General features: G+C 40.9%; 1 protein-coding gene across 6 annotated transcripts in view; it reads left to right on the plus strand.

Annotated features, from left to right (window-relative positions):
• Nucleotides 1-13,250, plus strand: part of LOC128694479 (mitochondrial potassium channel ATP-binding subunit) — a 348,027-nt gene that overhangs the window by 248,902 nt on the left and 85,875 nt on the right. For all 6 annotated transcript variants that reach the window (XM_070081553.1, XM_070081574.1, XM_070081563.1 and 3 more), the window contains one exon: nt 11,100-11,278. In XM_070081553.1, coding sequence (XP_069937654.1) covers nt 11,100-11,278 — 179 coding nt within the window. The remainder of the gene's footprint in view (nt 1-11,099; nt 11,279-13,250) is intronic.

A 13,250-nucleotide genomic window follows, 5' to 3' on the forward strand; every position in this document is an offset into this window, starting at 1 on the left:
AGGGTGACACCGAGGCAGGGTGACACCGAGGCAGGGTGACACCGAGGCAGGGTGACACCGAGGCAGGGTGACACTGAGGCAGGGTGACACTGAGGCAGGGTGACATTGAGGCAGGGTGACACTGAGGCAGGGTGACACTGAGGCAGGGTGACACCGAGGCAGGATGACACCGAGGCAGGGTGACACCGAGGCAGGGTGACACCGAGGTAGGGTGACACTGAGGCAGGGTGACACTGAGGCAGGGTGACACCGAGGCAGGGTGACACTGAGGCAGGGTGACACTGAGGCAAGGTGACACTGAGGCAGGGTGACTAAAAGAAGAAAATACCTTCACTGCCCTGATTTGTACAGCCAAAATATATTCTTAACAATACTTCTCCTAGACACAACTTTTTAATATTACTGTACTTAACCCTTTCAGGGTCCGTACCGTAGATCTGCGGCTTTACGTTCAGGGTCCAAACCGTAGATCTACGCCAAAATTCTAGTGGCATCAAATTTAGCGCGAGAAGGCTGGTAGGCCTACATCTGAGAGAATGGGTCTGGGTGGTCAGTGTGCACACCATAGAAAAAATCTGGACGCCCGCATGGCATTGTGGGAACACCGGCAAATTAGCTTTGTTCATAGTGCCTGGCGGCAAGGAAGCTTTCACTCCCCACTCACTCTCGGGGCGAATTCTGACTCTCCTCTTCACAACTTACAGTTCTAAGACTGATGGAAGTGGAGATGAAGACGAATTCTATGGTTTTGAACCATATGGTACCATTGTGCCATATGGTACAATGGTACCATATGGTACAATGGTGCCATGTCATACAATGGTATCATATGGTACAATGGTACCGTATGGTAGAGTGGTACCATATAGTACAATGTACCATATAGTACATTGTACCATATGGTACATTATATCATATGGTACAGGGTACAGGGACCCTAATGGAAATAAGTCTGTCTGACTTTTTTGGGTTATCCTAGGTTCTCCAAACATATGCTGCTAAGTATGATATTCTATGTAACTTTATTTGTGTATAACTAAATAAACTTACTTATGATGCCACATGCACTTGAATAAGTTTATTCAGGTGTACAGAAATACAATTACATAGATTATCATACATAGCAGCATATGTATAAAATCCTAGGATAACCCAAAAAAGTCAATGTGACTTACTTCCATAGTTATCCCTGTATCTGTACCATATGGTGTCCTATACTGTATGGTACTCTGTACCATATGGTACCCTGTACCATATGGTACCCTGTGCCATATGGTACCCTGTGCCATATGGTACCCTGTGCCATATGGTACCCTGTGCCATATGGTACCCTGCACCATATGGTACCCTGCACCATATGGTACCCTGCATCATATGTTATCCTGTACTGCATGGTACCCTATACCATATAGTACAGTGTACCATAAGGTACCCTGTAACATATGATACCGTGAACCATTTGGTCAATAGGTGTTGGTGGCATGAGACACCAGCCAAGACTGAGTGAGTGGCGACACAAGCTAGCTACTGACTCAGTTTCCAAGACAAAGTGCTTTGTCATCCACCTCAAGGAACACATCAAGTTCCTGTACACTTGTAAATATTTTTGTTGTAAACAACTATTGTAAACAAAATAATGAAAATGTTAGTGTGTTTATTGTGTTGAATACAACAGTACCATATGGTACATTGAACCATATGGTATCATTGTACTGTATGGTACAATGTACCATATGGTACCACTGCATCATGTACCATATGGTACCATTACACCATAAGGTACCATTGCATCATATGGTACCATTGTATCATATGGTACCATTGCATCATATGGTACCATTGTATCATATGGTACCATTGTACCAAATGGTGCCATTGTACCATTGTATCATATGGTACCATTGTATCATTTGCCATTGTACCATATTGTACCATATGGTACTATTGTATCATATGGTGCCATTGTACCATATGGTACAATTGCAATATGGTATTGTACTGTATGGTACAATGTACCATATGGTACCATTACATCATATTGCATTGTACCATATGGTACAATTGCAGTATGGTATTGTACTGTATGGTACAGTGTACCATATGGTACCATTGCATCATATGGTACCATATGGTACCATTACACCATATGGTACCATAAGGTACCATTGCACCATATGGTACCGTTGTATCATATGGTACCATTGTACCAAATGGTGCCATTGTACCATATGGTACCATTGTATCATGTGCCATTGTACCATATTGTACCATATGGTACCATTGTATCATATGGTGTCATTGTACCATATGGTACCATTGCACCATTGTACCATATGGTACTATATGGTACCATTGTATTCAACACAATAACCGCACTAATATTTTCATCATTTTGTTTACAATAAACTTGTAAACAAGTTTTGTAAGCAATATAATGATAAACAAATTAGTGCAGTTATTGTGTTGAATACAATGAGTGTACACTTATACAATATACATTATACTGGTCTCACAGGCCACAAATGTTGTTAGAAAAAGAAAAAAAATTAGAAAAGAAAAGAAAAATGTATAAAAAACGTAAAATAAAAAAATGGGATTTTGCGGAAGTCACTGATGTTGCCGCCACCCGGTCATTTTGGGTCAACTTCCCGCCGCTGTATCTCGGTAAGTACTGATCAGAAAAATTTTTTTTTGTCTTATTACCTTCACAAAAATATACTCTTTAATTCTGTAAGAAAAAAATAATTTTTTTTTTTTTTTTCAAAATTTCTTAGACACTGGAGCACCACTTCAGAATTTGGCCTTGGACCCTGAAGGGGTTAAGATAACCCCTCCTAATTGATATGACCTATTGTAGACTTTTGTCTTATTCCATTTTTTGTCACCAAAGCTTTTATTTGCAAAATCATGTAGTGAGCTACAGATGAATGACTTGTATAATCAGAAGGAAAGGGAATGGCAAAAGGTGCTAACGGTAGTTTATATGTTTGAAAGCAAAGAGTTGTCTGACAGCTGAGTGTTTATGTAAATGTAATTATTTTAGACAGATTTTCAAATACAAATTTTTTATTTACCCAAGCATTATTTATTTCAACACGTCGGCTGTCTCCCACCGAGGCAGAGTAATAAAAGAAAGAAAAGTTTTCACCATCATTCAACACTCGCCATCATTCACAAATAATCACTGTCTTTGCAGAGGTGCCCAGATACGACACTTTAGATCTCCAACATTATTTATATGTTATATATATAATCCATATAGGTAGTAGGTTGGTAGACAGCAACCGCCCAGGGAGGTACTACCGTCCTGCCAAGTGAGTGTAAAACGAAAGCCTGTAATTGTTTTACATGATGGTAGGATTGCTGGTGTCCTTTTTTCTGTCTCATGAACATGCAAGATTTCAGGTACGTCTTGCTACTTCTACTTACACTTAGGTCACACTACACATACATGTACAAGCACATATATACACACCCCTCTGGGTTTTCTTCTATTTTCTTTCTAGTTCTTATTCTTGTTTATTTCCTCTTATCTCCATGGGGAAGTGGAACAGAATTCTTCCTCCGTAAGCCATGCGTGTTGTAAGAGGCGACTAAAATGCCGGGAGCAAGGGGCTAGTAACCTCTTCTCCTGTATATATTACTAAATGTAAAAGGAGAAACTTTCGTTTTTCCTTTTGGGCCACCCCGCCTCGGTGGGATACGGCCGGTGTGTTGAAAGAAAGAAAGATATATAATCCATTATAGGTAGTAGGTTGGTAGACAGCAACCACCCAGGGAGGTACTACCTTCCTACCAAGTGAGTGTAAAATGAAAGCCTGTAATTGTTTTACATGATGGTAGGATTGCTGGTGTCCTTTTTTCTGTCTCATAAACATGCAAGATTTCAGGTACGTCTTGCTACTTCTACGTACACGTAGGTCACACTACACATACATTTTTTTTTTTTTTTTTTTTAACAAGTCGGCCATCTCCCACCGAGGCAGGGTGACCCAAAATGAAAGAAAATCACCAAAAAGAAAATACTTTCATCATCATTCAACGCTTTCACCTCGCTCACACATAATCACTGTATTTTGCAGAGGTGTTCAGAACACAACAGTTTAGAAGCATATACGTATAAAGATACACAACATATCTCTCCAAACTGCTAATATCCCGAACCCCTCCTTTAGAGTGCAGGCATTGTACTTCCCATTTCCAGGACTCAAATCTGGCTATATAAAAATATATGGAGAAAAAGAGAGAGGTTAAGAGAGTGGTGAAGCAATGTAAAAAGAGAGCAAATGAGAGAGTGGGTGAGATGTTATCAACAAATTTTGTTGAAAATAAGAAAAAGTTTTGGAGTGAGATTAACAAGTTAAGGAAGCCTAGAGAACAAATGGATTTGTCAGTTAAAAATAGGAGAGGAGAGTTATTAAGTGGAGAGTTAGAGGTATTGGGAAGATGGAGGGAATATTTTGAGGAATTGTTAACCCTTTGACTGTTTCAGGCCCCTCTCTGAAACTGTCATTCTATGTCGCTCAATTTTTGAAAAAAAAAAAATTTTTTTTCTTATGAAATGATAGAGAATCTTTTTCCGATGGTAATGACACCAAAAGTTCGAAATTTGGTCGAAAACTCATGGAATTATGCTCCCGCGAAGTTAGCGGTCTCGGCGACATATGCGTATCGGCGATTTCGCCGACTTTGAGCCCTATTTTCAGCCAATTCCATTGTTCTAGTTGATCAAACTCATAGCTATTTCTTTAGAACTCCATTTTATCTATCAGCTGAGTACAAGAAACCTCCCATTTACTAATTTGGACTACCCAATATGGTGGTCAGAAATTGGCAATTTGGCCAATTTCACGCAAACTAAAAAAGGGTCCAGAATAAACAAGGTAGACATTCGTGGCACTAAAATAACATATGCTTTGTTCATTAGTCACATCTCTAGGCCCTTCTTATATTATTATTGCTTTCTATTTTGATTTTTTATTCATACAAAAAAATACAAAATTTACTGTTATGCAGACTACTGCATTATTGTAAAAATGGTATAAATAATATCAGTGCGCTAGTAAAAGAATATTAGACTCCTCAGTTGATGTGTATTGGACGTGTGGTGTGATTTATTTACTCCTGAACATTGGTAAAAATCAAACATTTCCGCTACTTTGAGCTCAGTTTCAAAGTCGTTTCCATCGTCAAAGTAATGAAAATCATCTCTATTTCTGTAATATGTTTTCCATTTTATCACCTAAGACCATGAAAACGCGAATACAACGATAAATACTATACGAAAATACACCTCAAAGTCGGCGTTTTATTCCAAAAAAACGATCAGAGTTTTTTTTTCTCATTACGCAATGTGTGCTGCAGGATTTTTTTTTATGTGGTGCACACTGACCACACAGACCCATTCTCTCACATGTGGGCCTACCAGCTTTCTCCCGCTTGATTTGAAGCCGCTAGAATTATTGAGTATATATACGTCAGAAACATTGGCTCGAAATACGTATTTATACGTCGAAAACAGTCAAAGGGTTAAATGTTGATGAAGATAGGGAAGCTGTGATTTCGTGTATAGGGCAAGGAGGAATAACATCTTGTAGGAGTGAGGAAGAGCCAGTTGTGAGTGTGGGGGAAGTTCGTGAGGCAGTAGGTAAAATGAAAGGGGGTAAGGCAGCCGGGATTGATGGGATAAAGATAGAAATGTTAAAAGCAGGTGGGGATATAGTTTTGGAGTGGTTGGTGCAATTATTTAATAAATGTATGGAAGAGGGTAAGGTACCTAGGGATTGGCAGAGAGCATGCGTAGTTCCTTTGTATAAAGGCAAAGGGGACAAAAGAGAGTGCAAAAATTATAGGGGGATAAGTCTGTTGAGTATACCTGGTAAAGTGTATGGTAGAGTTATTATTGAAAGAATTAAGAGTAAGACGGAGAATAGGATAGCAGATGAACAAGGAGGCTTTAGGAAAGGTAGGGGGTGTGTGGACCAGGTGTTTACAGTGAAACATATAAGTGAACAGTATTTAGATAAGGCTAAAGAGGTCTTTGTGGCATTTATGGATTTGGAAAAGGCGTATGACAGGGTGGATAGGGGGGCAATGTGGCAGATGTTGCAGGTGTATGGTGTAGGAGGTAGGTTACTGAAAGCAGTGAAGAGTTTTTACGAGGATAGTGAGGCTCAAGTTAGAGTACATAGGAAAGAGGGAAATTATTTCCCAGTAAAAGTAGGCCTTAGACAAGGATGTGTGATGTCACCGTGGTTGTTTAATATATTTATAGATGGGGTTGTAAGAGAAGTAAATGCGAGGGTCTTGACAAGAGGCGTGGAGTTAAAAGATAAAGAATCACACATAAAGTGGGAGTTGTCACAGTTGCTCTTTGCTGATGACACTGTGCTCTTGGGAGATTCTGAAGAGAAGTTGCAGAGATTGGTGGATGAATTTGGTAGGGTGTGCAAAAGAAGAAAATTAAAAGTGAATACAGGAAAAAGTAAGGTTATGAGGATAACAAAAATATTAGGTGATGAAAGATTGGATATCAGATTGGAGGGAGAGAGTATGGAGGAGGTGAATGTATTCAGATATTTGGGAGTGGACGTGTCAGCGGATGGGTCTATGAAGGATGAGGTGAATCATAGAATTGATGAGGGGAAAAGGGTGAGTGGTGCACTTAGGAGTCTGTGGAGACAAAGAACTTTGTCCTTGGAGGCAAAGAGGGGAATGTATGAGAGTATAGTTTTACCAACACTCTATATGGGTGTGAAGCATGGGTGATGAATGTTGCAGCGAGGAGAAGGCTGGAGGCAGTGGAGATGTCATGTCTGAGGGCAATGTGTGGTGTGAATATAATGCAGAGAATTCGTAGTTTGGAAGTTAGGAGGAGGTGCAGGATTACCAAAACTGTTGTCCAGAGGGCTGAGGAAGGGTTGTTGAGGTGGTTCGGACATGTAGAGAGAATGGAGCGAAACAGAATGACTTCAAGAGTGTATCAGTCTGTAGTGGAAGGAAGGCGGGGTAGGGGTCGGCCTAGGAAAGGTTTGAGGGAGGGGGTAAAGGAGGTTTTGTGTGCGAGGGACTTGGACTTCCAGCAGGCGTGCGTGAGCGTGTTTGATAGCAGTGAATGGAGACGAATGGTTTTTAATACTTGACGTGCTGTTGGAGTGTGAGCAAAGTAACATTTATGAAGGGGTTCAGGGAAACCGGCAGGCCGGACTTGAGTCCTGGAGATGGGAAGTACAGTGCCTGCACTCTGAAGGAGGGGTGTTAATGTTGCAGTTTAAAAACTGTAGTGTAAAGCACCCTTCTGGCAAGACAGTGATGGAGTGAATGATGGTGAAAGTTTTTCTTTTTCGGGCCACCCTGCCTTGGTGGGAATCGGCCAGTGTGATAATAAAAAAAATATAATAAAAATAACTGGTTTCCCTGAATCCCTTCACTAATTATTACCCTAAATATTATAGGTAGTAGGTTGGTAGACAGCAACCGCCCAGGGAGATACTACCGTCCTGCCAAGTGAGTGTAAAACGAAAGCCTGTAATTGTTTTACATGATGGTAGGATTGCTGGTGTCTTTTTACTGTCTCATAAACATGCAAGATTTCAGGTACATCTTGGTACTTCTACTTACACTTAGGTCACACTACACATATATGTACAAGCATATGTATACACACCCCTCTGGGTTTTCTTCTATTTTCTTGCTAGTTCTTGTTCTTGTTTATTTCCTCTTACCTCCATGGGGAAGTGGAACAGAATTCTTCCTCCGTAAGCCATGCGTGTTGTAAGTGGCGACTAAAATGCCAGGAGCAAGGGGCTAGTAACCCCTTCTCCTGTATATATTACTAAATGTAAAAGGAGAGACTTTCGTTTTTTATTTTGGGCCACCCCACCTCGGTGGGATACGGCCGGTGTGTTGAAAGAAAGAAGATATGTAATCCATTATAGGTAGTAGGTTGGTAGACAGCAACCACCCAGGGAGGCACTACTGTCCTGCCAAGTGAGTGTAAAACAAAAGCCTGTAATTGTTTTACATGATGGTAGGATTGCTGGTGTCTTTTTTCTGTCTCATAAACATGCAAGATTTCATGTACGTCTTGCTACTTCTACTTACACTTAGGTCACACTACACATACATGTACAAGCATATATATACATACCCCTCTGGGTTTTCTGCTATTTTCTTTCTAGTTCTTGTTCTTGTTTATTTCCTCTTACCTCCATGGGGAAGTGGAACAGAATTCTTCCTCCATAGGCCATGCGCGTTGTAAGAGGTGACTAAAAGGGGCTAGTGGCCCCTTCTCCTGTATATATTACTAAATGTAAAAGGAGAAACTTTCGTTTTTTCTTTTGGGCCATCCCGCCTTGATGGGATATAGCTGGTGTGTTGAAAGAAAGAATATATAATCCATGGAGGGAGAAAAGGGAATGTACGAAAGTATAGTGGTACCTGCACTCTTATATGGGTGTGAAGCTTGGGTTGCAAATGCTGCAGCAAGGAGACAGCTGGAGGCAGTGGAGATGTCCTGTCAAAGGGCAATATGTGGTGTAAATATTATGCAGAGAATTTGGAGTGTGGAGATTAGGAGGAGGTGTGGAGTTACTAAAAGTATTAGTCAGAGGGCTGAAGAGGGGTTGTTGAGGTGGTTTGGTCATTTGGAAAGAATGGATCAGCGTATAAATCTGTAGGGGAAGGAAGGCGGGGTAGGGGTTGTCCTTCAGAAGGTTGGAGGGAGGGGATAAAGAAGGTTTTGTGGATAAGGGGCTTGGACTTCCAGCAAGCTTGTGTGAACATGTTAGATAGGAGTGAATGTAGACGAATGGTTTTTGGGACCTGACAAGCTGTTGGAGTGTGAGCAGCGTAATATTTAGTGAAGGGGTTCAGGGAAACCAGTTATTTTTTATGTAGGTGGACTTGAGTACTGGAAATGGGAAGTATAATGCCTGCACTTTAACCCTTTCAGGGTTTCGGACGTACTAGTACGGCTTACACACCAGGGTTTTTGATGTACTAGTACGCCTAAATTCTAGCGCCCTCAAATCTAGTGAGAGAAAGCTGGTAGGCCTACATATGAAAGAATGGGTCCAAGTGGTCAGTGTGCGCAGTATAAAAAAATCCTGCAGCACACAGTGCGTAATGAGAAAAAAAAACTTTGACAGTGTTTTTGGATTAAAACAGCGACTTTGCACTGTATTTTCGTATGGTATGTATTGTTGTATTCTAGTTTTCCTGGTCTCATTTTATAGACTGGAAGACATATTACAGAAATTGAGATGATTTTGACTGGTTTTACAATGAAAAGTACCTTGAAATTGAGCTCAAAGTAGCAGAAATGTTCAATTTTTACCAAACTTCAAAAGTAAACAAATCATGCTATGCATCCAATACACGTCAACTGATAAGTCTAATGTTCTTTCACAAGTGCGCTGATATTATTTATACCATTTCTACACCAGTGCAGTAGTCTGCATAACAGTAAATCATCTATTTTTTGTGAGAATAAAAATTCAAAGTGGAAAGCAAAAGAATGTAAGAGGGGCATGGGGACGTGACTACTGAACACAGGAAATGTTATTTTAGTGCCAAGAATGTCTTTCTTGTTTATTCTGGGCCCCATCCAGAAATTGGCATCTTTTGAAATTTGTATGAAATTGGCAAAATTGCTAAATTCTGACCACTTTATTGGATAGTTGAAATCGGTAAATGGGTGGTTTCTTGTACTCGTTCGATAGAAAAAAATGGAGTTCTTAGCAAAATAGCTATGATTTTTGTCAACTAGTACACTGGAATTGGCCAAAAATTGGGCTCAAAGCGGGCAAAATCGCCGATGCGTAAACATCGTCAAGACCGCTAACTTCGCGAGAACATAATTCTGTAAGTTTTCCATCAAATTTCATACTTTTGGTGTCATAATGATCGGGAAAAGATTCTCTATCTTTTCATAAGGGCCTGGTGACCCTAATAGGGTTAAAGGACGGGTTTGGGATGTTGACAGTTTGGAGGGATATGTTATATATCTTTTCATATGCTTCTAAACTGTTGTATCTGGGTGCCTCTACAAAGACAGTGATTATGTGTGAGTGAGGTGAAAGTGTTGAATGAGGAAAGTATTTTATTTTTGGGGATTGTCTTTCTTTTTGGATCACCCTGCCTCAGTGAGAGACGGCTGACTTCTTGATTTTTTTTTTTTTTTTAACAAGTCGGCCATCTCCCACCCAGGCAGGGTGACCCAAAAAAGAAAGAAAATCCCCAAAAAGAAAATACTTTTATCATCATTCAACACTTTCACCTCACTCACACATAATCACTGTTTTTGCAGAGGCTCAGAATACAACACTTTAGAAGCATATATACATATGAAGATACACAACATATCCCTCCAAACTGCCAAAATATACATATAATCAGTGGTTACCAATCACAGACTAGGGTAATGACAGCTGTAATGCCTCTTTCATGTGCATTGTTTTAGACAAGACTTCAAGGTAAAAATATATTTGATAATCTTCAGTTATGTAAAGATAGAATGGTCATAGAAAAAATTATACTCTTAAACTATTAGAACTATCATTTTAAATGCCCAGAAGTCAAAACTTTGGCCAATTCTACACTATTTTCCAACAAATTCTAATTTAAAAGCACTCTGAAATAATGTAGGCATTCCAGCTACTAAAACAACCTTCCCTCTGTTTGACTCTCAAAATTGTCATGACACAATTGCAAACAAACCATACCACGGGTGGGGATTGAACTCGTGGCAAGTGAGTCTTTTCGCTAGTATGTCTTCTGGTCTATCTATTGGCACCAAGAAACAGCCAATAAAGTCATGAAAACCATGTAAAATTCCCCGAGTTTGCATGGAACAGGATTTTTTTATATACTGCGTGTACCCACTGCACAGGCCCATTCTCTCATGTCAAAGCAAAAATTTGGCTCTCAGAGCAAATTTGAGGACACTATGAATTATGCATACTAGTATGTCATGGGCGCCGATCGCTATTACATACTGGTACATAACGGACAGCTTAAGAGTTAAGATCCTCACTAATGTTGATTTGAATTGGTTATGCTAAGAGTAATTACTCATCAGTGTTTAATTATACTTGCAGGTTATAGCAGCTGCCAAGACTGCAAATGCTCATGAATTTGTAGAGTCTTTTCCAAGAGGTTATAATACAGTTGTTGGAGAACGCGGTGTAACAGTGTCCGGAGGACAGAAACAGCGCATTGCCATTGCTCGTGCACTTCTCAAAAATCCAAGGATACTGGTGCTGGATGAAGCAACAAGGTTATCAGTAATATCTTTTTTAAATATTCAGTTTAATATATACTATATGTATCTTTATTTCCTACGCAGTAGGTTGTTAGACAGCAACCGCCCAGGGAGGTACTACCGGCCTGCCAAGTGAGTGTAAAATGAAAGTCTGTAATTGTTTTACATGATGGTAGGATTGCTGGTGTCTTTTCTTCTGTCTCATAAACATGCAAGATTTCAGGTACGTCTTGCTACTTCTACTTACACTTAGGTCACACTACACATGCATGTACAAGCATATATATACACACATCCCTCTGGGTTTTCTTCTGTTTTCTTACTAGTTCTTGTTCTTGTTTATTTTCTCTTATCTCCATGGGGAAATGAAACAGAATTCTACCTCCATAAGCCATGTGTGTCATAAGAGGCAACTGACATGCTGGGAGCAAGGGGCTAGTAACCCCTTCTCCTGTATACATTATGAAAGTTAAAAAAAGAGAAACTTTTGTTTTTCTTTTTGGGCCACCCAGTCTCAGTGGGATACAACCGATTTGTTGAAAGAAAGAAGTGTTGTCTGTCACTGCTACCTCATATTGTCTGTCACTGCTACCTCATGTTGTCTGTCACTGCTGCTTCATGTTGTATGTCACGCCTGCTTCATGTTGTCTGTCAGTGCTGCTTCATGTTGTGTGTCACTGCTGCTTCATGTTGTCTGTCACTGCTGCTTCATTTTGTCTGTCACTGCTACCTCATGCCTGTCACTGCTACCTCATGTTGTCTGTCACTGCTGCTTCATGTTGTCTGCCACTGCTACTTCATGTTGTCTGTCACTGCTGTTTCATGTTGTCTGTCACTGCTACCTCATGTTGTTTGTCACTGCTACCTCATGTCTGTCACTGCTACCTCATGTTGTCTGTCACTGCTGCTTCATGTTGTCTGCCACTGCTACTTCATGTTGTCTGTCACTGCTACCTCATGTTGTTTGTCACTGCTACCTCATGTCTGTCACTGCTACCTCATGTTGTCTCTCACTGCTGCTTCATGTTGTCTGCCACTGCTGCTTCATGTCTGCCACTGCTGCTTCATGTCTGTCACTGCTTCTTCATGTTGTCTGTCACTGCTGCTTCATGTCAGCCACTGCTGCTTCATGTTGTCTGCCACTGCTGCTTCATGTTGTCTGTCACTGCTGCTTCATGTTGTCTGCCACTGCTGCTTCATGTTGTCTGTCACTGCTGCTTCATGTTGTCTGTCACTGCTGCTTCATGTTGTCTGCCACTGCTACTTCATGTTGTCTGCCACTGCTGCTTCATGTTGTCTGTCACTGCTGCTTCATGTTGTCTGTCACTGCTGCTTCATGTTGTCTGTCACTGCTGCTTCATGTTGTCTGTCACTGCTGCTTCATGTTGTCTGTCACTGCTGCTTCATGTTGTCTGCCACTGCTGCTTCATGTTGTCTGTCACTGCTGCTTCATGTTGTCTGTCACTGCTGCTTCATGTTGTCTGCCACTGCTGCTTCATGTTGTCTGTCACTGCTGCTTCATGTTGTCTGTCACTGCTGCTTCATGTTGTCTGTCACTGCTGCTTCATGTTGTCTGTCACTGCTGCTTCATGTTGTCCATCACTGCTGCTTCATGTTGTCTGCCACTGCTGCTTCATGTTGTCTGCCACTGCTGCTTCATGTTGTCCATCACTGCTGCTTCATGTTGTCTGTCACTGCTGCTTCATGTTGTCTGTCACTGCTGCTTCATGTTGTCTGTCACTGCTGCTTCATGTTGTCCATCACTGCTGCTTCATGTTGTCTGTCACTGCTGCTTCATGTTGTCTGTCACTGCTGCTTCATGTTGTCCATCACTGCTGCTTCATGTTCTCTGTCACTGCTGCTTCATGTTGTCCATCACTGCTGCTTCATGTTCTCTGTCACTGCTGCTTCATGTTGTCTGTCACTGCTGCTTCATGTTGTCTGCCACTGCTACTTCATGTTGTCTGTCACTGCTGTTTCATGTTGT

Source organism: Cherax quadricarinatus, chromosome 6, assembly GCF_038502225.1.
Source record: "Cherax quadricarinatus isolate ZL_2023a chromosome 6, ASM3850222v1, whole genome shotgun sequence".
Lineage (NCBI taxonomy): Eukaryota > Metazoa > Arthropoda > Malacostraca > Decapoda > Parastacidae > Cherax > Cherax quadricarinatus.